The 23,281-nt window shown below is 40.4% G+C and overlaps 5 protein-coding genes across 5 annotated transcripts; 1 reads left to right on the forward strand and 4 right to left on the reverse strand.

Annotated features, from left to right (window-relative positions):
• Nucleotides 1-110: 110 nt before the first annotated feature.
• Nucleotides 111-1,654, forward strand: FOMMEDRAFT_131197 (taurine catabolism dioxygenase; the record flags this gene model as incomplete). Its single annotated transcript, XM_007262323.1, has 9 exons — nt 111-321; nt 379-561; nt 615-708; nt 759-834; nt 898-1,214; nt 1,279-1,338; nt 1,396-1,419; nt 1,471-1,543; nt 1,604-1,654. 9 exons carry the CDS (start codon nt 111-113, stop codon nt 1,652-1,654), a joined length of 1,089 nt encoding a protein of 362 aa, XP_007262385.1.
• Nucleotides 1,655-2,108: 454 nt separating this feature from the next.
• FOMMEDRAFT_25505 (uncharacterized protein) lies at nt 2,109-2,715 on the reverse strand (the record flags this gene model as incomplete). Its single annotated transcript, XM_007262324.1, has 2 exons — nt 2,109-2,350; nt 2,409-2,715. The coding sequence occupies 2 exons, from the start codon at nt 2,713-2,715 to the stop codon at nt 2,109-2,111; spliced, it is 549 nt and encodes a 182-aa protein (XP_007262386.1).
• Nucleotides 2,716-3,544: 829 nt separating this feature from the next.
• Nucleotides 3,545-4,084, reverse strand: FOMMEDRAFT_74597 (uncharacterized protein; the record flags this gene model as incomplete). The annotated part of the gene is made up of 3 exons (XM_007262325.1): nt 3,545-3,761; nt 3,827-3,903; nt 3,968-4,084. The coding sequence occupies 3 exons, from the start codon at nt 4,082-4,084 to the stop codon at nt 3,545-3,547; spliced, it is 411 nt and encodes a 136-aa protein (XP_007262387.1).
• A 2,745-nt stretch (nt 4,085-6,829) lies between these two features.
• On the reverse strand, nt 6,830-7,485 carry FOMMEDRAFT_16800 (uncharacterized protein; the record flags this gene model as incomplete). The annotated part of the gene is made up of 1 exon (XM_007262326.1): nt 6,830-7,485. A coding segment is annotated over exon 1 (446 nt), but the record flags the coding sequence as incomplete, so codon positions are not given.
• A 379-nt stretch (nt 7,486-7,864) lies between these two features.
• FOMMEDRAFT_165022 (uncharacterized protein) lies at nt 7,865-9,076 on the reverse strand. Its single transcript, XM_007262327.1, has 4 exons — nt 8,754-9,076; nt 8,506-8,613; nt 8,354-8,452; nt 7,865-8,278 (listed from the first exon to the last, which is right to left on the reverse strand). The coding sequence occupies exons 1-4, from the start codon at nt 8,811-8,813 to the stop codon at nt 7,937-7,939; spliced, it is 609 nt and encodes a 202-aa protein (XP_007262389.1). The 5' UTR covers nt 8,814-9,076; the 3' UTR covers nt 7,865-7,936.
• Between the last annotated feature and the right edge of the window lie 14,205 nt (nt 9,077-23,281).

Consider the following 23,281-nt stretch of genomic DNA (forward strand, 5'->3'; position numbering starts at 1 on the left):
ACGTAGATCTCTATACGTGCAAAACCATTGTTCACGAGAAGCTAGACGCTATGTGCGCGGCTTTATAAGACATGACTCCGTACCTAATGCTCCTCAGGACACTATCCAACATGGTTGCCGATCAAAAGAACGGCGCTTCACATACCAACGGTACCGACAAGCAACTTAAGTGCGAGCCTCTCGTCTATAGCGGAAGCTTGGATGAATTCAAGTCATTCGACGTAACGACAATTATCGGACGCGAGTTTCCCGACGTTCAGCTCAGTAATCTCCTGAAGTCTCCAGATTCGGAGAGGCTTATCAAGGACCTTGCGATAACGAGCGAGTGCTCTTCATTCTTCATGCTAGCATCCATGCTAACACCATTTTATGATCCAGTCAGCCAGCGTGGTGTCGTATTCTTCCGCAACCAGGACTTGGACTTGGAACAACAAAAAGAACTCGTCGACAAGATTGGTAGATTGGCGGGCAGGCCGGAAACGTCAGGGCTACATGTTCATCCTCTATACAATTCACCGGATAATACTCCACTCGATGATACGGGCAAGATGGATCGCCATGGTACGCATAACAGCTCTTCACTTAGCATTATAGTCTAACGAATTATATGTTAGTTTACGTTATTTCTTCGAAGACCCAGGATAAGTTGTATGCGACCATGGCTCACAGGATGTCAGTCAGACCAACGTCTGAGCTATGGCACTCCGAGTAGGTGCATGGTCAATAATCTGGTAGCCTTTACTTATGGCTCCATACAGTATAACCTTTGAGAATGTCCCGTCGGATTATTCATGCCTGAAGATCACGAAGACACCAACCACTGGAGGTGATACAGTAAGTATAAGAAGTCGACCATACAATTCGTGTACTTACTGGTCCGCCGCTGTCCGATAACAGCTATGGGCGTCGGGCTGCGAGGTCTACGACCGCATGTCCCCCTCTGTTCGTGAATTCCTAACTACCCTCACCGCAACGCACGCGCAACCCGTCTTCAAGCGGTCCGCTGCAGCCGTAGGGTGCGAAATCGTCTCTCCTCGTGGTTCTCCCGACAACTCCGGCGATGCCTTCGAGGTATCCCATCCCGTTGTACGTACTAACCCCGTCACGGGATGGCGAAGCATCTACGCCGTTGGGCTACATTGCAGGGACATCGATGGCCTCACTAAACACGAAAGTGACAGAATAAAGGAGTACTTTGACTATATGATTACGCAGTACATTTGTGCAATCATCTCTTTATTATGGTCCTTGCTGATTTCGAATTTGCTTCACATAAAGCCACCATGACTTGCAAGTACGCTTCAGGTGGAACCCGAACGACATAGCCATCTGGGATAAGTGAGAAAAATCCTACCTTACACCATTCGCGTTTCGCTTTTAACACGAATCATTTAGTCGCTCGGTCTTTCACAGCGGAACGTCAGTAGCTCCTTTACTTTCATTATAGCTCAAGGCTAACCTCGATCGTAGTCCTGATCTCGTTGGCGAAAGAGAAGGCCGGCGAACAACGTCAGTTGGGGAACGCCCGTACTTCGATCCTGCGGTACGTTGGCCTTCATTTCTCGTTAACCACTTCTCGCATACTCATGATCATGCTTATCAGTCTATGACAAGACGCGAGGCCATGGCCAAAGGCACTATCAAGCTGGTATGAGCAACAGTAAACTTCACCTCTTCCCTCTCCAGGCAAACATTCGCAAGATGGCCTTGTACGCTTGTCTCGTGAATGTCCCACAAACTTGTAAATAGTACGTCACATGGAGAACCTCGTTTTATGACTTCAACAAACATGTAATACAAAGTGAATAAGAAATCTCTTTATCACGTCTTACGGGGTGGTTATTCCTTTGGTTCTCTTGAATCTCTTATGGCATTAAATGCAATAGTATCCTCTATAGCACCAGAGATTAGTCAGTTACTTGGCTTCAATTGCTCTATATTTGGTTGCATCACACTGGTTGATTATTTTTAGCCATACACACCCTGCAGGTGTCACCGTTCAGCTAATTTCATAATTGGTAGAAATCCATATAAAGTACAGGAGGCACTGGATCCCAAAAATATAGAATACAGGACATTTACATATAAAGACAACCGAGCAGAACTTACTATAGCCCTGCACATGCCTGCTTGATCTCATCAGCCACAGCACGGAACCTTTCCTCACCCTCATTATTCAGAACATCACAGTTCCACCACTCCTCAGGTGCAGCATCATTCACAAAATCAGGATCGCGAGGTTTGACGTGCGGGACAATTAGAGCGCGTGGATTGGTAGTGTCGACATGGTAAAAGCAGAGTCGTGGGCCCATTGCACTGACTGCATGTAGTTTTGGTATGGGACAATCGCCTGGTTGTTCCAGTAATTACACGCTGTAGGTTGAGAAATTACTGACTAAAGGGCTCACGCCGTAAATCAGCCAGTCGACGTCTGATCTGCTCGTCAGCCTCGTCGCGTTTGGAAACATATCGAATATCCGTTGGTTTCTTCAGCTCCAGGATAAAAACAGGGTAATTATTGAAGAATACTTCGAACTCCACGAACCAGTCAGGAGCTCGTAGACTGCCAGGTTGCTGATACTGCGGAACGACAGTGAAGTCGGAGAGTACAGGAAAGAGGTAGTTAAGAAGCTTGTTGTATGGCCCATAGAAGTCATTTTCATCAGCGTTATTGGGGACGGATTGGAACCGACGGACGATTTTGGGCCAAGCCATTATCATTGAGTGTTGTGGTTGATGGAGTGGTTTGTGCCGCAAATCGATCACCTGCTGCAGGCCATTGCCAAAGGCGGCATCAAATTGGTATGAACAAACAGTACTCTTAACCTCCGTCCTTCTTTCGTCAGGCAAACATTCGCAAATAAGACGGCGACATACACTTGTCTCACGAATATCTCATTGTTGTAAACAGCACATCGCATCGAAAATCTCGTTTATTGCTTCAACCAACAAATGTGCAATACAAAGTGAATAGAAACATTTCTTTATCCAAAAGAATAGTAATACTAAGACTACACAGCTAAAATTACGTCTCTACGGGTCGCCGTTCCTTTATTTCGTCCTCTTCGTCGGGTATAATAAAACACTGTCGAGAAAAGGTCCTAGGTACTCCAGTTTCAATGTGAAATGTGACGGCAAAAAACTGCAAAATGCGAAGAGGAAAATAATGACGAAATGCGGAAATTGTTTGAAAAGAAACAAAAAAAGGGTCGTCGCTGGATCGTTACACAAAAACGTTTAATCGAAAACCAAAGGAAATCTACCGGGGGATCATGACACTCCGCCGTCTAGCCCGTTCAAGTGGGTGAATGCTTGAGCTCAGACTACTGTGAAGTACTGCACGTTCTGTACGTTCTTGACTTGTATCACCATCCTCGCTCGGAGCTATTTTTATTTATATTGGCATCGATTTAAATGGAGGATAAATAAAACCTACGATCTGAATCTGCACAAGCCTTCGGCACTGAATTTGTGCCAGTTGCTGTGGACTCCGTTCCAGGGCCATTAAGGAACGCGTCCATAGGACCAGTGGCCAGTGATGAATTTACTTGCTTCGGAAGGAACGAGCGCCGACGCTATAAGGAACAAGTCTCAGAGAACGACAGTAGACCTGTGGTAGTAGAAATACCTTGAGCGCCCCGGCGACATTGATATTCTCGATGTCAACCTTGAAACGCGTCTCGTCTACACGGGCACGCTTCTCTGCACATTCGACGACCCAGCCTATTCCAACAACATGGGGACGAGGCTCGTCGAGAAGTCTACATAAAGAAACGCGCAAGTACTTGTTAACATGTCTAAGAGGGCAGCTTGAACAAACGCATACCGGTACTTTGTCAGAGTACTTGCTAGGCCATTTTTATACACAATATGAGTACAAGTCTGGCCAACTCGAGTGAGTACCTGTAGTTACAAAGCATTGAAAGATGAGTTCCATTAAATTCCGGACATGTGAAGTGAGAATCACCTTCGCCCCAAGACCACGCAACATATCCACAAACAACGCTCCAGCATCATCACCCTCATCCGTACGAACATCAACAAAAACCGTACACTGGGCTAGCACATCAAGGGATCCCGGCATCTTCGTCCTACCCATCGATCTTCCACTCTTGGATCCACTCTTCACAGTGCTTTCGCTATCCGACTCACTAAACACGGAGGACGTGATAGAAGGTGATCGCGAATGGCCTCGAACGCTGGTTTCGCTCTGTGTTCGTCCTAGGCCCGGATACCCGGAAGTGAAGGAACGAGGTGCAGCCGCGCGTTGTGGTCGGGAAGTTGACGAGGTTAAGGCACCTCGGTTGTCATCGGTCGAGGGTTCTGCTGAGGACCGATCATCAACAGGAGTAGTTCTGCCATTGCCATGTTTCGAATTTAATGGATCAGGCGAGGTCATAAGAGACTGCGACAATGCAGTAAAAGCCATCGACGCACGACGCGACGCATTAAGCTTGCTAATCCGTTTAAGCTCTTTCCCAGTGATAATTTCGCTACCGTCAGCAGAACTCATGCTCGTATCCCCGTTCGCATTCGACGAGGTTGCAGAGACGTCACCATCGTTAGCTTTCTCTCTTTGTTCCTCAGTGATCTCTTCGTCTTCCTCAGCGAGTAAGTACGACTGCAGGCCACCCTTTACAGGACTTCCTTGGACAGTCTCAAGACTCGGATTCTGACTTGCCCTTATCCGTGGAATCGGTCGTCCGAACACTCCAGTCGTGCCACCGAATCCGAATCGGAAACTCGATGGTGGAGGCATCTTGTTATTCCCACTCGCATCAGGAGTAGTACTTCTTGACCCAAATGCAACTGGCGCGGTCCGAGACGAATTAGCGAGTGCTTTCGCCTTCCCTTTATCCTTGGACAAAGACGATCCGAAAGCAGGAGGTGGCGGTGGAGGCAAAAACGATTTCTTTGCTCCAGGAGTGGAATCGACAGAACCTGCTCGACTCGTCGATCTTGGTCGTCCAATCGTTCTACTTCCTGGACCAGACACCGGTACACTCATCTCGCGTGTGAATCCGAGACTCGTTGCAGGACGAATTCTTTCCCGTTGCTCGCTCGCTGGCCGCCTAAGCGCACTCGCTCCGGCAGATGTATTTGGCTTTGAGGGTGGTGGCATGGCCAGCTTGTCGAGCGCAGAGCTCAGCTTATTCAGCGCTTGCTTCGCCTGTTCGTTCGCAGCGGTGTCATTGATTGGAGGTGGGTATAGAGAGAACGTGAACGGCTTAGATGGTCCAGAGTCCAACTTTGGTACCGACTTCAGAGTTAAGGAAGAATTGGCCGAACTAGCAGCCGAACCGGACTTTCGTGGAGAAAGTGAGGAAGGGACGGTGAGGACAAATGTTTTGCGTGGAGATCGCTGGGGTTGCAGTTCCGCATGCTTATCTCGCTTTACTTCCTTTCGTTCTGCACCGTCTTGAACCGTCTTATCTGTACTAGCCTGAACTGTTTTATCTTCTTGCTTCGTGTCACCACCATCTCCTCCTTCCACAAGACCAGTACTCTTGGTATCAACTAAGGAAGGCCGGCCCTTGTCATCCTTCGGCGTGCGCATCTGAGCCTGGATTGCTTTCTGCCGAAGCACACTCGCGCGAGTAAGCCGCATCCGCGGAGTCGTTCCTGAGACTGATACCAAGCTCTTACGTTTCTTGATACTAGCAGCGCCAGTTGCCCCTCGTGAAGTCGACGAGAGCATTTTGACCTTATGCTTACCCTTGGAGCCTTGCTTGCGGATAGAAGATAATGAAGGACCTGGTGTCTTCGGCACAGAACCCGTTGACAAGGACACTGGTGTCGGCAGGTCCGAGCTCTTCGAATCGCCGTCCCTTTGGCCAGTTAATTTCACCTCATCTCTGACCTTTGCCTGTTTCCTCTCCTCTTCCTCAAATGTCCGCTGTTCCTCTCTGTAGTCGTACTCCTTGCTACCCTGCCCTTTAGACTCCATCGCAGAAAGAGGTGTAAGCGGTGATAAGCTCAACAGTTTTGACAGATGGCTCTTCGTTGACGGAAGGTGTCCAGAAGGAAGTGGTCGAGAAGGAAGGATCTTATGTCGGGGTGTTGTAGGCAGAGGTACTGCGTTTCTATCCTCTTCGCGAGGTTGAGGTGGAGGAGAGGAGCGGTGCTTCGTCGTGACAGACATGGTAGAAGGGAGAAGAATATCCGTTGTTGTAGATGTAGAGACCGTAATAGATGGTGCAGCTCGAGGTGATTCGGGTGCAGCTACTGGCTTTGCCTTAATCAATGTATCCGAGGGACGTATCTCGGAGTCAACATCTATACTAGGCTTCTTTGCTTCTTCTGGCTCCGGAGGGGATGGAGGAAGAGGAACTAAGCTTGGTTGTGGACTCTTATTCTGTAGATGCTGCTCAGTCTCCATACTCTCGTGCGGCTCCTACAATTAAAGTCCGACTTAGTCCGAATGAATTTTGATAAAAACAAAAAACTCACGCTTGTAGCCCGTTTCTCATCATCATCATCATTATTACTGGCATCTCTCCCTTCTCCTGTACCCCGCGATTTCCCCAGAACAAGCGCTGCGCCAACGCTCACAGCCCTCGTCTTCAACGCAGGCTTCGCAGAGGGAGCGCCAAGGCCTAAATTTATCGTGAGCTTCCGTGGACTCGGGGTCACAGTACGCAGATCCAGTGTCGGAATCGCGCGAAGCTGCTTGATCGTTGGTGTCTTCGGAAACAATACAGGCTCTTCCAATCGTGTTGGTTTCGTGCATTGAAGTGGAGTTGAGGCAGTTCCAGAACGATGAGAAAATTCGGACGAAGAAGAAGCCTCGCTGAAAAAGCGGCGTCCAGGTGAGCTAGGCACGTCTGTCGGTTTGGCCCGGCTAGCATTTATACTCGGTGATGACGAAGACGATCCGGAGGAACGCTTGAAGAATGCATCCAAGGTTTCTTGGCTCGCAAGCTTAGCCCGTTTCGCGTTGGATGCACCGCTCGCAGTTGGAGTCGATTCCGAGGAAGCCAGTAAAGATGTGCCAGATTTAGCCATAGGGTAAACTGTTGAGCTAATGTCTATGGACCCGCGGCGCGGAGGCGCAAGAGGCGACTCGAGTGTCGAGTTGCCACTTGCCTTAGAGCCAAAACCAGAAGGCGAAGGTAAGGCCGTCTCGTCAAAAGATGAAGATCGCGGTCGTTTAGGGTATTTCGGGTGGGTGTCACTTGAACAACCGGAGAAATCGAATGGTCCTCGCGGAACGGACGGCCTTTCATGCACCGTGCTCTCTGTGGACTTCGCTCTTACCGTTCCTTCATCCCGCTCCAAATCATCCCGTATTTCGTCTTCACGTTCCTCAGAGTATCGTTGTGTCTCCAGTCCGGAACCGATACCAGCACGCGCCAAAACATCAGCCATCTTTGCGTCAACCTCACCCTTCCCACTCCCATTCCCATTCCCGTTCATCGTCCCAGCCCGGGCCTCCTGCAAGAACCGTGCATTCGCCCTCCTCATAGCATCCCGAGCATGCTTCAACGGAGACCGATCATACTCCACATTAAACTCGGGTAACGCAAGTTGCGAACGCGTCCGTATCTGGTTCTGATTCTGCTGTGTGTTCGTGTTTGTTTGTCGTGTAGTATTAGGTCTAGATGTCATTGTCGATATGCAATAGTCTTGAGTTCCCCAGAGTAGGTTTGTCTATTACTTTGTAACATAGACAAGATACAGCTGAGGTATGCGGCTGGTAGGTGGCTACTCTCAAGACTCAGTTTGTTGTAGGAGACGAACACGGACGGTTTCATCCAAATGATCGCGTCGTCCACGGTACACGTGATCGCTCACTAAATTTCAATTTAATTTAAATATATTTGCATGGATATTTGCATAAAATAATGCTCCTACTGTACCGTAGCGCGTGTATAAAGGGTATTTGCATAAGGTGAGGTATCTACTACAATTAAAAGGGAGAATATGTAGGTAGGATCTACTTGCTATACCACCCACTCATCAACCACGCCTCGTTATGCAGCGCAATCGCCGTATCAATATCAGTGTCTGCAACGTAGGGTTGGCCAGCGTTATGCCTTCGCTCAATCTCGAAAGCAACCTTGGTGAGTGCGCCGCTGCATGTACGATGACCAAAAGGAAATGCAACAAATGCTTCACGATGCGCAAGGATCGTTTCCAATAAATTGAAATCCGGATCGCGCGTCGCACAGTGTAAATGCGAAAACTCTGGGGCATAATGCGCACATAGCATCTGGATGAGACCACAACCTTCAATCGGTGCATCGGCTTCCGATTTAGAAGGAGTCGATTCGATGAACTGCTTGGGTTCGTAAATCTCGAGGAACGGATACACGGCCGCGTGTGCGCTGGGGGAGGAGCGGAGAGGGCTTACCTGGACGTTGCCCTCCCCGTCCGTCATCGTGGTCATTTCTGATTCTGTTGACATCTGCATGTCTTCTTCCGGTTGGATAATCTGAGGTACGTGCTGTGGCTTGGGAAAGCAGTCAAAACCACTATCAATGCTACTATCGAAACTGCTCGTACCTGTTTACTCTCCGTGGTTGATTGAGGGTCGACCGGTGCATATGCAGCCAGATTCAACGACCCAAACAGACGACACATCTCCGCATCTACATCCGACATGGCGTTATCCTATGGGAAGACAAGTCAGCAACCACAGTCTCGCTCTGAACTAGCGCAGGCAATATGAGTCCCATTCCACATTGCGGGCTCGAAGGTCCCGTAACGCAAGGCCGTTGCAGCACACTACGCAATGTAAGACAGCGACGCACCTTAGGATTGTAATATTCCAACGATATAGCAGAAACACTTCGTTGCACGAGCGTCGTCATCTTTATTATCGCCGAGTGGGTGTGGCCTAATGATACGAGACTCTGGCGTGCAAGGTAGGCCACTTGGGAGTATAAAAGAGAAAAATGGAGGGTCGATAGGAGCCACCAAGCGAGGGGAGCTTATTAGTACGGCCCCGACCCTCTGCCCAGTCACAACATGAGGGTCCCGCGTGCATTGTGCCCATATCCATGCCATGCACGTTCCATGCTTTCGTCAGGTCATACAGGGGCTGCCCACCTCATCGCTTGGGGCGATGGGGAAACGACGGAGGCATCGATTGCACAAGTTCAGAACTTCTTAATGCAATGTGCAAAGACAGTACCTTAGATCAGTATGGCAGTTCTTACCAGATTACATAATGAAGCATAACTACTAGGGATCCGAATCGTACCGTACAGTACGGTTACGACCCGTTTCGGTCACGGTACGATCTGTACTCGTACCGGACTTTGAGACACCAAATACGGCTCGTATAAAACGGGCCGTATCCCGTATCCTATTAGGCCAAATACGGCCGTATACGGCTGTATACAGAGTACAGACATCCAAAGAAGATTTTCAGTATTAATAACATGTGTAGCACAGTTTATAATTATTTCTTCTCTTTGTATACCTTATAATATACCTTTTATACATAAAAACACCAAATTTAGCTAATCTTGGGGTCAATGTATTAATATTATATTATTTATCTTCTCAAAATAGTTAGTCATGTGACTATCTTTTATTACTTCATACAAATTATATTTCAGATTTACTGAATATATTGATGAAAATGGGCATAAAAAGTGCTAATTTGATAGGGACATACATATAAAGTAATAATAGGCCTTTTTAACGATTTTAAAGTATATTAATTATTTCTTTCTATTAATATAATATTAAATTTGTATTTACAAGTGTATTACTGTATACAGCTGTATACAGTACACACTGTAGCTGTACTTGTGTCCTAGAACTCAAAAAACAGTTGTATTTTTACAACTGTACCCTGTACAGACCTGTACAGAGTACAGTCATACCTGTATATATACACTTGGATCCCTAATAACTACCCTTACACTACAAGAACCAAATTCATAATTGTAAGAACTTTATAGTGAGTATACATGGATGCATTATACATATCCTTATTGTTTCACAAAGTGTTAAGAAAGGGAAGAGAGGTTATGTGAGAGGCTTAGAGGGATTACACAAAGAGGGGGGGATAGTAGACTCAGCTTACTCTCTTACAGCTTGCTTTATTGTCTGTTGATTAGTTAGTCTATATATACTATGTAGGTATGTCTCAGATGTAGAATGTATGATGGAAGGTATTCCATCATTGTTTGTCATTACTTGTAATGTAGTTTATATTATCTGAGACATACTCTTATGTAGTCTTGTCTTAACACTCCCCTTCAAACTCTTACTAGGTCTAGTAGACTTGTAAGATGTTTGCTTACAGTATGTATAGATAGTTTAATTATTATAACTGTATTGTACAATTGTTTGTTTGTGTAATACATTTATAACTTGATGTAGTTAATAATAATATTATTAGCATTATAGTAATACATTGTCTGTTCTGTGTACTGTCTGTTCCAAATGTTATCCACTTTGTGTTAAGTTCATCCAATGTTATATTGATTAAGTATATTTAATTAGTTTGTTCATTCATAATATACTGTTTAATAACAGTATTGTTATTGTAATAGATTGTTTGTAAATGTTATTAAATAATTTGTAAATGCTTTAGAGACTTGCAGAATCTTGTCAGCATGTATAAGTACATATATTGAAATGATTGGCATTACACTAAGAACTGTACATCACATGCAGACAATTACAGCAATCAATTCTGAACACCCACATGACTTATAGAAGCCTACTCTGAGAACACCCAACTATTCTGTATTGCAAGCATACACAAACAGAACCACAAGTGTGTACAGTCTTGGAATCAGCTTACACACATTGTTTTCTCTACAGGATGTACAGATCATGTACTTATTATAGGCTCAGAACACAAGTTGTGTCACAGTAAGTAGCTCAGCAAACCATTACATCATTATTGCCTGAATTAAAGTACTACAATCTTCCAATCAGATAGGACATTGGGGCAATCAAAGTGTTGATCTCAGGAGACTGCCAGAAATCTCAGAACTCTCCACACTTTGTCTGTACTGATCAGATGATAACAGTATGAGAACCTTCTACTTCTTTCAATGTAAATCTTACTTTTCCCTTTTGCATAACATTTCCTGTGGTTAGAATGCAGACTACTTAAAATTTCCTCATACATTTTCACCCCATTTTCTTCCAACCTCTGGCAAAAGGTTCTCTTATTTGTTCTTGTATATTTTGTTATTTTTCTTTTGTTCAGTCATAACATTTCCCTGTTAGTACTACACTTTTCCAGAACTTGGAAAACTATAAATACAGCTACTCATGTACTAGATACAGGGGAATTCAGATAGTTCACCCATTGATTTAGCTCTTGTCTCTTGTCTCAAAGTCCTCTAGTGTGAAGTATAGTCTTAGTTTTTGTTGTTTCTGTATCAGATTGTTTGTTGTACACTTTACAAAGTGTACATTCTGTTATTCACATCTCTCTTCCAAGGTTGCAACTGTGCCAGAAGAACTTGCACCTGTTTGGAACCACTCTAGTCTCCTAAGACTTGTAGTTTAGCTCCCCCTCAAACTTAACAAATCACCTGTGTTCTTCTCTTAGACACTTTACAGGAGTTTCATCTGGAGCCTACTGTGAGAGGGGTTTCTATAGTTAAACAATACAAGTTCTAACAGTTCTTAGCATCCCAAACAGGTTTCTCAGACACTAGCCTGTAGCCTTAGGTCAACTCAGTCACAGTCAGCACTAGTACCTGTATTGAGCAGAACACACAGATCTGCTAGAATCCAATTGTACTGTAAAATGTCTAATAGTTCAAACACCAGAAGTACAGAATCTGATATTGTAGAAACCTTAGGAACACTATTAGAATAACAGAGTACTCAAGTCAGTAACAAAGAGGAGGAAGAAGAAGACCTTGTAGCATTATTACTCAATCCCCAAGTAATTAGTTTCTGAATTTGTAACAAACTGTTACATTTAACATCCCCAGAATTGTGTACAAGATTGTCAGCTACTCTACAACTTTCCCAAAATGTATCAACATCACAACTGACTGTAACTGGAATGCTGTATCACAGAAGAGTACAGTTGTCTCCACAGGAAACAGAGACAGTCTAGTAACTAGTATCATTACTCTTACTAGCAGCCAGTGTATTGTTAACAACACAGCTCCAGTTACAGTAACAACAACTTGTAAGTAATGTGTGACTACTTTAGCAACTATAAGTAAACACACAAATTCTATTACAACCAAGGCTAACAGTGTAGCCAATGGCTACATTGAACATTCTGAAGCTGCCTTGTTGTAGAGTATGTGATACACTGTCCTTTAACAGAACCAAGCCCTAAGAATTGTAGAGGTATTTTGCAGACATAGAAAGTCTTACAAACAAATGCAACATAGTTGGAGTGGATATTATTCTGCTTACAATAAAGTACATGCCTGTAGAAGTGGAGGATTTGTGAGATAATACAGATAAAGTATCTTAGGATACATTTAAGACAGGAGTAATTGTATATTACCTGAGTCTTAAGACAGGAGCACAATATGCTAGAAGTGACTTAGATACTATAGTACAGAAATGGGCAGAGAGAGGAATTATGAATAGAGACAAATTGGGAACATACTACTAAGAGTTTACACTCATAGTAACCTATTTGACAACTAACAATAAGCTGTCACTAGAGGAATCTTACTGTGTTTTTCTACATGTGTTCTGTAGAGTAATTGTAGAAAAGCTGATATAGAAGTTAGAAATTAAGTATCCAGACTATAAGGACAGACTTGTGTACAATATTGTACAAGTTGTAGCTACAGTAGGGTCAATCCTTAGGGGATCTATACTTACAGTAGTTAGTAGATCAGATACACTTGTAAGGCAGCCTGTAATTCTAGTCAAACAGGAGGAAGTTAATTTGACAAGTATTGTAGAAGTGCTTCAGAGTCTACAATTGTAAGTAGAGTCAATAAAGTAAGGCCTAAGATCAGGAGGAGGAGGATACAGTAGAGGTTCAGGCAGAGGATCAGGAAACAGAAGTTGCATGTTTTGTGGAGAATCTGAACATTTTATACACAGTTGCTCAAAAGTGTCAGAATACATTATAAACAGGAAGTGTACACAGAGCCTAAACAATAAAATTATTATGGCTAACAGAAACACCATTTCTGGGATAGGGTGGACCTTGAAGGAAAAGGTTGATAGTTACTTTCTGTCATTACAAATACACTCTGTTAGTTTTGTACAGGCTGTACCAGTTATAGTACACAGTCTAGGAGCTCCTGTACTAGTTACAATGGTAGAGGTTGATGAAGAAGAAGAGGAGGAGGTAGAGAACCTTGTAGAGCTTGAAAGGCTTGAAGTAATGCTAGGAGAAGCCTGTAAGAAGGTTGTAGAACAATTGAAAGTAAAGGATGTGAAGGGGAAGGGAAAGTAAGAGTGTGATTACAAAGTAGCAAAACCTACAGAAATCAGACCAGTGCTAGCAAGTATACAGTAAGATGTAACTAGAACAAAGGAGTACCTGTACTACTACATTATACTAATTGAGGACCCAGAAATAGCTGGAAGAGTTTTAGATTACAGCTTAGACTAGGAAGTGTGTATTACACAGTAAGAGTTGCTTACATTGTCTCTAGAGCTTTGTAAGAAGACTTGCAAATTAGTTATGTTAAGGTACTGAACAGATAGAAACACTACATTCTATAGTAGAGAACTGTCTGTTACAGGATTGAACATTTGTACACTACAGTAGTATTATAATGTGTTAGTGGAAGTCAACCATTCACTTCTACTCTGTATACTCAAGGCATTAGTAGACAGAAAAATTGAGGTAGATTGTGTACTAGACTAGGGTTCAAGCATGAACATAGTTTGAGCTAATGTATGAGAAGTATTAAAGATTCTGTTAGATTGTAATATGACTGTTATGCTTGAAACAGTAGACACAGGTCAGGGATCAACTGTAGGACAGATTCTAAGGTTGTAACTCTTTATAGGAATGCTTTGTATAAATATTACAGTACAAGTTGTGTAGAAAGCTCTGTTTAGAATCTTGCTAGGTAGACTGTTCTTTGTGACTATAGAATGTGAAACTAAAGATTTTGTAAACAGGGAGCAGTACATAATGCTTTAGGACCTAAATGATCTGTCTAGGAGGTAGTCTCTGTCCACCAGAGTAAGGGCACTGTAATATGAGCCAGAGACAGATTTTTGAGAAGTGTCAAGGAACCAGAAACACTACAATTCCAGGGAGATGTGTATATGACAAGTAGATTAGGAACAAACAAGCAGAAGAGTAATAGTAAGGTAATAATTCTATACAGAGGAAGAGACAAAGGAAATAGAGTAAATGTAAGAAAGGATTACAGTCAGGGATTATAAGTCACAGAATCATGAATGATAGAGGTAGTAGAGTCACAGAAGTCAGTAATTCTTAATGTACCAGATAACAAACTTAACACAGTTTTGTAGGCTTACAAGAAAGTCATGAATAAGGTGTACTCTATACCTAGAGTACTTCCAGAGGAGTTCTGTATAGTCAGACAACAGTACTCTAATCCCCTAGCTAGAATGCCTATATTACTAACAATACTACAGCCCTTTGTGCCTACTAGCCAACTTACAGAAGAACAGATGTAAGTGATTAGAGAATTGTGATTAGGATTCCTATGGCTGGAAGAATGGAAACTTACAGAGAACCTATTAATACTATAGTCAGAAGTGTTTGTGTGGACAGAAGAGGAGCAAGGAACATTGGATCCTATGTACTTTGATCCTATTTGAATTCTGACTATAGAGTATATACTATAGGTAGAGAGAAGTATTCTGATTGTACACAGAATTGAGAAGAGAGTGATTGAGTTGTTGAAGGAGAAGTTGTGTAACAGAGTAATAGAACTATTAAATTCCTCCTATTGATTGTAATGGTTTTGTGTTACAAAGAAAGACAGAGTATCCTTACAATTTATTATCAATTTGCAGAGGTTAAACATAGTAACAATAAAGGATGCAGCTGTTCCACCAAACATGAAACTAATTGTAGAAAGCTGTAGAGGTTGTACATACTATACACAACTTAATTTGCATATTGTGTTTGATCAGAGGAGTTTAGACAAGCAGTCTAGAGATCTGACAATGTTCTAGACACTCCTAGGGACATTTTGCTTAACAGTATTACTAATGGGTTACACTAACTCAGTACAGATTCTGTATAATGACTTGGTGTTTATTCTTTGTAACAAGATTCTGGATGTTACAAACCTATACACAGACAATGTTCTAGTAATTAGACCCTGCTCAAGATATGAGAAAGTAGACAGAGTAGAGGAAACACTTCCTAAGAATGAGGGAATACAGAAGTTTGTATACAAGCATCTGATGGATGTAAACCAGATTTTGCAGAGAGTGAAAGCTGTAGGAGGAATGTTTTCTGGGAAGAAGATAATGCTTTATAATGAATCTGTAATATTTGTTAGGCATAAGCTAATGTATTTAGAGAGAGAGGCTGAAGAATCACAAATACAGAAGGTTAGGGATTGGCTGTCTTACAAGAGTGTTATGGAAGTACAGGGATTTCTCAGAACAGTAGGAGTGCTTTGTGTTTTTATTTGAAATTACACAAAGTTAGTACAACTACTTAATTGACTCACACAAAAGAACTTGATATTCAATTAGAATAACAAAGTACAGAAATCTATGAACATACTCAAGGAAGCAGTTTTACATTGCTCTACACTAACACTAATTAACTATGAGTCAGAGTATCTAGTAGTCTTAGTAGTAGATTTGTTTATCATTAGAGTAGGATAGTATATTAGTCAGGAGCACCTAGATTGCAAACAGAGAATAAATTGATTTGGATCAATTAACTGGAACACAACACAAGTGTAATATTTGTAAGCAAAAATAGAGCTGTTTGGACTTTATTGTACACTTTATACATTATACATATATCTTATAAGTATTAAGAAATTAATTGTGGAAATGGACACTTTATACATAAAGGGAATAATTAATAAGCCTGACTTACAACCTAATGCTACAATCAATTACTGGATAGCCAGTATTTTACTATTTGATTTTGAGTTCTGTCACATTCCTGTATCAGACTTTAAGTGTACAGACAGATTATCACAATACTAAGTAGTACTCAAAGACTCTCTAAACAACAAAACCTATGAAGACTGGATTAACAAGTCATACAGATTTTACACAGCAGAAATAGAATCTATGTGACACAGACATTAGCTGGAGACTTGTAGGTCTACAGAACACAAAGCTTTGTTAGTCAAGTGTGTAGAAACACAGTCCTGGGTTTCAGATACAATGTGCTAGGAGACACACAATAACATTATTGACAAATCATTTCAAGTAAACAAGGATGTGCTACAGGCAAGACATTCTAGCAGACTGTAATGTAGATTATTCCTAGAAGTCATTATTCTGAAAGGGAACTAGAATTGGATACATTGAGATAGACTAGAACAACCTAATCCAGAATGTGGAAGAGCAGAAGATGAAGCAGACAAAGGACTACAGGAGTAGGAACCTGGAGGAGAGTCTTACAGAGTTGTAGGAACTGAGCAGGTAGAGGGAGCAGATGACAAAGCAGAAGGTGACAATCTAGAGCTGATAAAGGTTGTACACAGTATCTGTAGTAACAAGACTGAGGGTTTGGATACAACAGTAAAACAATTTCTATAATCACTAACTGCTGAAAGGTAAGAAGCAAGACTGAAGGCTGTGAAAGAGTATCTTGGCTCACTCTACAAACTAAGCAGAATTGTAGATACTGATTTTCTGACATTTATACAATACACAGTACAGTTCTTCATATAGAACAACAAGATTTAGTGTTGAGGTCCTGAAGGAAAGTATTAGATTGTGCCAGATAAGGACAGGAGATAGGAGTTGGTTAGGATAGTATACAAAGACTTAGAACACAAGGGAATCTTTACAGTACAAGCCTATTTACTGAATCAGTTCTGGTGGCCATTACTTGTAAAAGACATTAAGTACTTTATTAGGACTTGTTATACATGTCAGACTCAGCAGATACAACAAGTACTGATTCCACCAAGTATTCTGGAGATTGTACTACTTTTCCAAAAGATCCACATAGATACAAAGGTTATGCCAAAAGTAGGAAGATTCTAATATATTGTGTATACACACTGTTTGTTATTAGGGTATCCAGAGTTTCACATACTTTGTACAGAGAACAGAAGGACAATAGGACAGTTCATCTTTGAGGAACTTCTATACTGATACAGAGCATGTCCTGAGCTTGTAACAGACAATAGAACACCTTACATTATAGTGTTAGACTATTTGTAAGAACAATACTATATTAATCATATTCAGATTTCTGTATATAACTCCTGTACAAACAGAATTATTGAGTAGAAACACTTAGATGTACAGGAAGCAATTGTAAAGACAGTAGGAGACAATATTGGACATTAGTATAAGTACACACATTCTGTGTTCTGAGCAGAGCAGATTACAATTCAGAAAGCAACTGGATATTCTCCTTATTACCTTATTCATAGAGTAGAGCTGATATTACTGTTTGACCTGAACAAGGCAATGTATTTGGTTCCACCTGAAGGATCACTACTAACAACAGAGGAACTGATAGTGATACAAGTGTAACAATTGTAGAAGAGACTGGACAACCTTACACAAATGATAGAATGTGTACAGAAAGCCTACAAAAGATACACAAAGCATTTTACAGAAGTCAATCATAATCAGATCAAGGACTACAACTTTGCTCCAGGTGTACTAGTACTAATCTGTAATTCAAAAGTGAGTAACAACTTAGGACAAAAGATAAAACTGTGATACCTCAGACTGTTTGTAGTGGTGCAAAGAACAAAAGGAAACACTTATGTTGTAGCAGAACTGGACAGAGTAGTGGCCAAGTTATGTATTGTAGCATTTTGCTTAATTCTGTATTTTCTGTATTCACATTTAACAGTTCCTATCTTGTGTCTCATTAATACTGTAGAACTAATACTGGAAGACATGGAACTGTACAGGACTAGTTGTAAGGATACAGATGATCTAGACAACTGTGCTTTAGATACTATGCTTAAAGTAGAACCAAGTACAGAAGTCACAGACTCCTGATTCAAGAATATACAATTTTTCAATATACTCTCCCAGTCTTGTACTAGAAACTAAAACATAAGGATTGATTCCCTACTAGTAACACCTAACAGTTGTGTAAATCTGTAAATACTGTGTTCAACCACAGTTCTCCATACTTTGTTATGTTTTATATTTACATACTTCTGATCTTCCATTACATTTCTTCTCATTTACAATAAATTGCAAAAGCCTATACAACATTCTATAAGCATATAAACCTTTATACAAATTATGATTCTTTTCCACCTAGTCCTATTCTATTCTACTAGTTCTATACATAAATCATAAATATATCCATCCATCCATTCTATTCCTCTTAACTCTCTATATTATCTATTTTCCTATCTATTCTATCCATTTCTGTTCCATTCTGTTTATTCCTTACATTTCTAGTTTTTTTTTTCATAAAAACATAACTGGATTTTTATTTTACTACTTTCTACCCTGTTCTATTTCCTACTCTAACTCTTCCACCCTACTATCTATAAAGGCTTCTGCTACTATAGTCAAGAAGTTAATACTCTACCTTAGAGCTATAATCTTTACATTAAACTTGTTCTTCATTGTTATCAGTTACAACTCCAGGTTGTTCAGCTCCTTAGTCATCTGTGAGTAGAGGTTGTGGACTGTTCTGACTTTACTACACATGATTAGAGGGATGACAGAACACAGGTTCTGAGTTGTACTGTACAATTCTACAGTTTGCCCTCTAGTCTTACACTAGATTCCCTTCAGGCTACATTCAGAGTGGCAGAATATGTACACTGTGTACTAGTTTTCTACACAAACAATTACTATTAACATGGTCAAAAATAAGATTGAAACAGACTTACTTAGATTACTATAGTATAGCTAATCTATTATAGTCTAGTGAGTGGATTCCTGAGAACCCTTGTACCTCTCTGTACACTTTACACACTCAGGTGTGTAGAAGACCATTCCCTCTACCCAATCCAGAGGGATATTCTTGTCCTTCTTACTTAAAGACTCTACTATAACTTTCTGGTTTTTTACACACATTTCCTTACTAGAGACTAGAATCTCTACCTTTACAATAGTGTACTTCTTACTCAGGAGCACTAGTACTGGCTCTAGACAACAAAATGGAGTCAGTATACTCAGAAAATCAATTACTTCTCATCCACATTACCTTTTTCCTTACTTTTGTCCTCTTTCTTCTTTTCTAACTTTGTAACTACTTAAGAAACTAGGAGAAACATTATATTAGCTTAGTATGATTTGTTAGCCATACTTGTACTTACTAACTATGACTCATTTCTCCTTCCATTCCCTTCTTGTATTAACCTTCTCTTTCTCTGTAACTAGCTTTTTCTTTTCTAGTTTTATAAATTCTTTAGAAACTAAGTAAAGATAATATTAGTAGTACACAATTTGTTAGTCATACATTTAATTCATACCTAGCTTGTTCCCCTTTTCTACTACTACCTTTGACTTTTCTACATTCACAACAGTATCAGAACCTGTGTAAACAGTTAGTTATTATACACAATTTGTTAACTATACTTACACACATACTTTTAAACCCCTCCTTTTCCTTCCTATTCTTCTACTTTGTTACTAACTGTACTAAGGCTGTAGCCTTCTCCTTCTCCTTCTCCTTCTCCCTCTCCCTCTCCTTCTCCTTCTCCTTCTCCTTCTCCTTCTCCTTTCCCCTCTCCTTCTCCTTCTTTACCTTAGTCTAAGTCTCTTTCTTAACTTTAGCCTGTATTACTTTCTCAGCCTTTATCTTTACTTTTGCCCTAACAGTAGCCTTGTCCTCCTTCACTTTTGTGAGCTCCTCTACTATTACCTTACAATCTACAAGATGTTCTGTGTTAGTAGACAGAATTGGAAAACAGGAAACAAGAGACTTACTACTAGATTAACTCTCTACTAGTATAAACAATACCTTCTTACCCTCTGAATCATTGTCATTGTAAGCATTATTGTCTGAGCTCTCTTTGTCTTTAGACTTGGGATCTATAGTCAATCTATTAGTTTCCTCCTTTACAACCTTATCCTCTAGTTTGTTTTCTGTGTTAGAACCTATAGAGAACATTAGTATATAAGTTAGAGATAATGTACTTTACAGAGGTACTTACTAAGTATACATTCAACTAGCTTGTCATTCACATCTATTCCCTTACTAGCTACTACATTGTTGTGTACACAATTTCTAAGGAAAATTACAAAATCAGTATAAAAAGAGTAGAAAAGAGTACAATACTTACTGTCAGATTTGCTAGAGAGTAGTAATAACATAGTAAGAGTAATAGAAGGAAGTAGGAAGAATAAGTAACAATGTTCACACACACACAGAACTTACATTCAGCCTGCCAATCATTAAATCAACCATGTAACTGTGGACAGTCACAAGTAGACACACTAGAAGATAAAACAATCAGTATTATACTAAGAACTGTATATTACATACAAACAATCACAGTAATCAATTCTAAACACTCATGTAACTCATAGAAGCCTACTCTAAGAACACCCAACTATTCTGTATTACAAGCATATACAAACAGAACTGCAAGCATGTACAGTCTCAGAATCAGCTTACACACATTGTTTTCTCTACAGGATGTACAGATCATATACTTATTATAGGCTCAGAACACAAGTTGTGTTATAGTGAGTGGCTCAGCAAACTATTATGTTATTATTGCCTGAATCAAAGTACTGTAATCTTCCAATCAGATAGGACATTAGGGCAATCAAAGTGTTGATCTCAGGAGACTGCCAGAAATCTCAGAACTCTCTACACTTTGTCTGTACTAATCAGATGATAACAGTATAAGAACCTTCTACTTCTTTTAATGTAAATCTTGCTTTTCCCTTTTGTATAACATTTCCTGTGGCTAGAATACAGACTACTTAAATTTTCCTCATACATTTTCACCCCATTTTCTTCCAACCTCTAGCAAAAGGTTCTCTTATTTGTTCTTGTATATTTTGTTATTTTTCTTTTGTTCAGTCATAACATTTCCCTGTTAGTACTATACTTTTCTGGAACTCAGAAAACTATAAATACAGCTACTCATGTACTAGATACAGGGGAATTCAGATAGTTCACCCATTAATTTAGCTCTTGTCTCTTGTCTCAAAGTCCTCTAGCATAAGGTATAGTCTTAGTCTTTGTTGTTTCTGTATCAGATTGTTTGTTGTATACTTTGTAAAGTGTATGTTCTATTATTCACATCTCTCTTCTAAGGTTGCAACTGTGCTAGAAGAACTTGCACCCATTTAGAACCACTCTAGTCTCCTAAGACTCATAGTTTAGCTCCCCCTCAAACTTAACAAATTACCTGTGTTCTTCTCTTAGACACTTTACAGGAGTTTCAATATGTACATATTTAAATTATAAATACAATTGCTTGTTTTGTTTTATTGTTTGTTATTCAGTCATATTGTTTGTTATTAAGTTTGTTTGAGTACTCTATGTTAGTGACAGTGTAGAGGGGACCTAAAGGCTCAGTAAGGGGACCCAGACTACAACTATCCTACACAACATAAATACAGAATGTGAGTACTAGAACATAGTTAGAACTTGTAGAACAGGCAGAGAGAGAGAGTAAGACAAGAGTAGAGTATATAGAGTAAGCTTAAGAGTATAGGACTACCTAGAGTAGACAAGATCAAGACTACAGGACTAGTCTGATCTTGTATGCCTATATATACTAAACTACACAAGAGTACTCAGAGAGTATGAGTTACTAAGAATAATAAGCTATAAAGAATAAAAGAAAGGAAGGTCAAAGATAAAGGTACAAAGAATGAAGGGATGGACAAAGGGTAAGAGACTATAGAATGAACAAAGAATGAAGAGGTAGTCAAAGGAATAGAATGATAAAGTAAGGAAGGGTAGTAGTAAGAGTTAGTATACATATAGTTTATAAACAGTACCTCTGAGGGACAGAAGTCCTGAGTTCTAGTATAAAAGGGTGTAGAACCCTTAGAACTGAAAGTACAAGAGTAGAGAACTGTAACATTACCCCCCCTCTAAAACCAATTGTCCTGATTAGTAAACATTAGACTTAGTTAGTAGCTCAGACATAGGTTGGAACAGTAGAGCTTAGAAATCTGTAAGGCTGAGTTTGTACAGAGTACTAGGATGAAGCTGATAGAAGTCTTAGATTGTCTTAAGAGTATAAGTAAGGTTCTTAGTAGGTTTCTAAGTGTACTCCTCAACTGGGTACCCTTTCTAGTAAACAAGAAATTTGAGTTTTCTGTACAGTAGCTTAACATCTACTATGTACTCTACTTAGTGTTCTGGTTCAGAACTGATGAGTTCTGGTAGAGGTAGTAGGGGTCTTTGTTATAAAGGAAAACTAGAATCATAATACTAAGACAACAGAACCTTGTTAAACACTAAGTGTATACACTTCTATATTGTTAGAAGTTAGAGTTTGTAGACAGAGGTACTAACCTTCTTTTTAATAACAAAGAGTTTAAAGTACTTGTTGTCCAACTTCTTCATTAAGTGATCTGAGGTCAGATTAATAGCTTCTAGCATAACTTTGTTACTAGGCTAGTAATCCTTAACTGTAGACCTCTTCTAATTATAGTTCTACTTTATAACCTGTACTACCTTCTCTAAAAGAGCTTGTGTATCCTCTCTAGTCCTGTGTATCCATTCTACAAAGTCTATTATAGATTCAGAACTACTGTTCTAGTTTAGAACTGTCCCCTAGTACAAATGTCTCTTATAATTGAGGAAGAATAGGGACTGTCCTATTATAGAGTGTTACTAGTTATTGTGTACAAATTCTGCTAGAGCTAATTATTCAGACTAATCCAATTACTAATGATTGATGAACATTCAGAGGTAGAGCTCAATCTCCTGATTGACTTGCTCAGTTTGACTGTCAGTCTGTAAGTAATATATAGTAGAAGGGTTCTCTTAGATTCTAAGAAGTATATACAAGTTCTACATGAATTTTGACTCAAATTACAGTCTATAATTGTGAATGAGCTTCTAAGAGAGTCTGTACAACTAGACAATGTGATCCTAATAGATACACACTATACTTTCAGAAGTGAGTTCTGTTCAGGTTAGAACTGTATAGACTTGTTTAGAGAATTGGTTGATAATTACACAGATAGTCATCAGGAAAAAGTCTAAATTCTTGTACTACCTTATAATGGTATAAAATAAGTAGAAAAAAGTAAAAAGTAAAAACAACTTAGGAAC

This window comes from Fomitiporia mediterranea (genome assembly GCF_000271605.1).
Source record: "Fomitiporia mediterranea MF3/22 unplaced genomic scaffold FOMMEscaffold_1, whole genome shotgun sequence".
NCBI classification, from domain to species: Eukaryota; Fungi; Basidiomycota; class Agaricomycetes; order Hymenochaetales; family Hymenochaetaceae; genus Fomitiporia; species Fomitiporia mediterranea.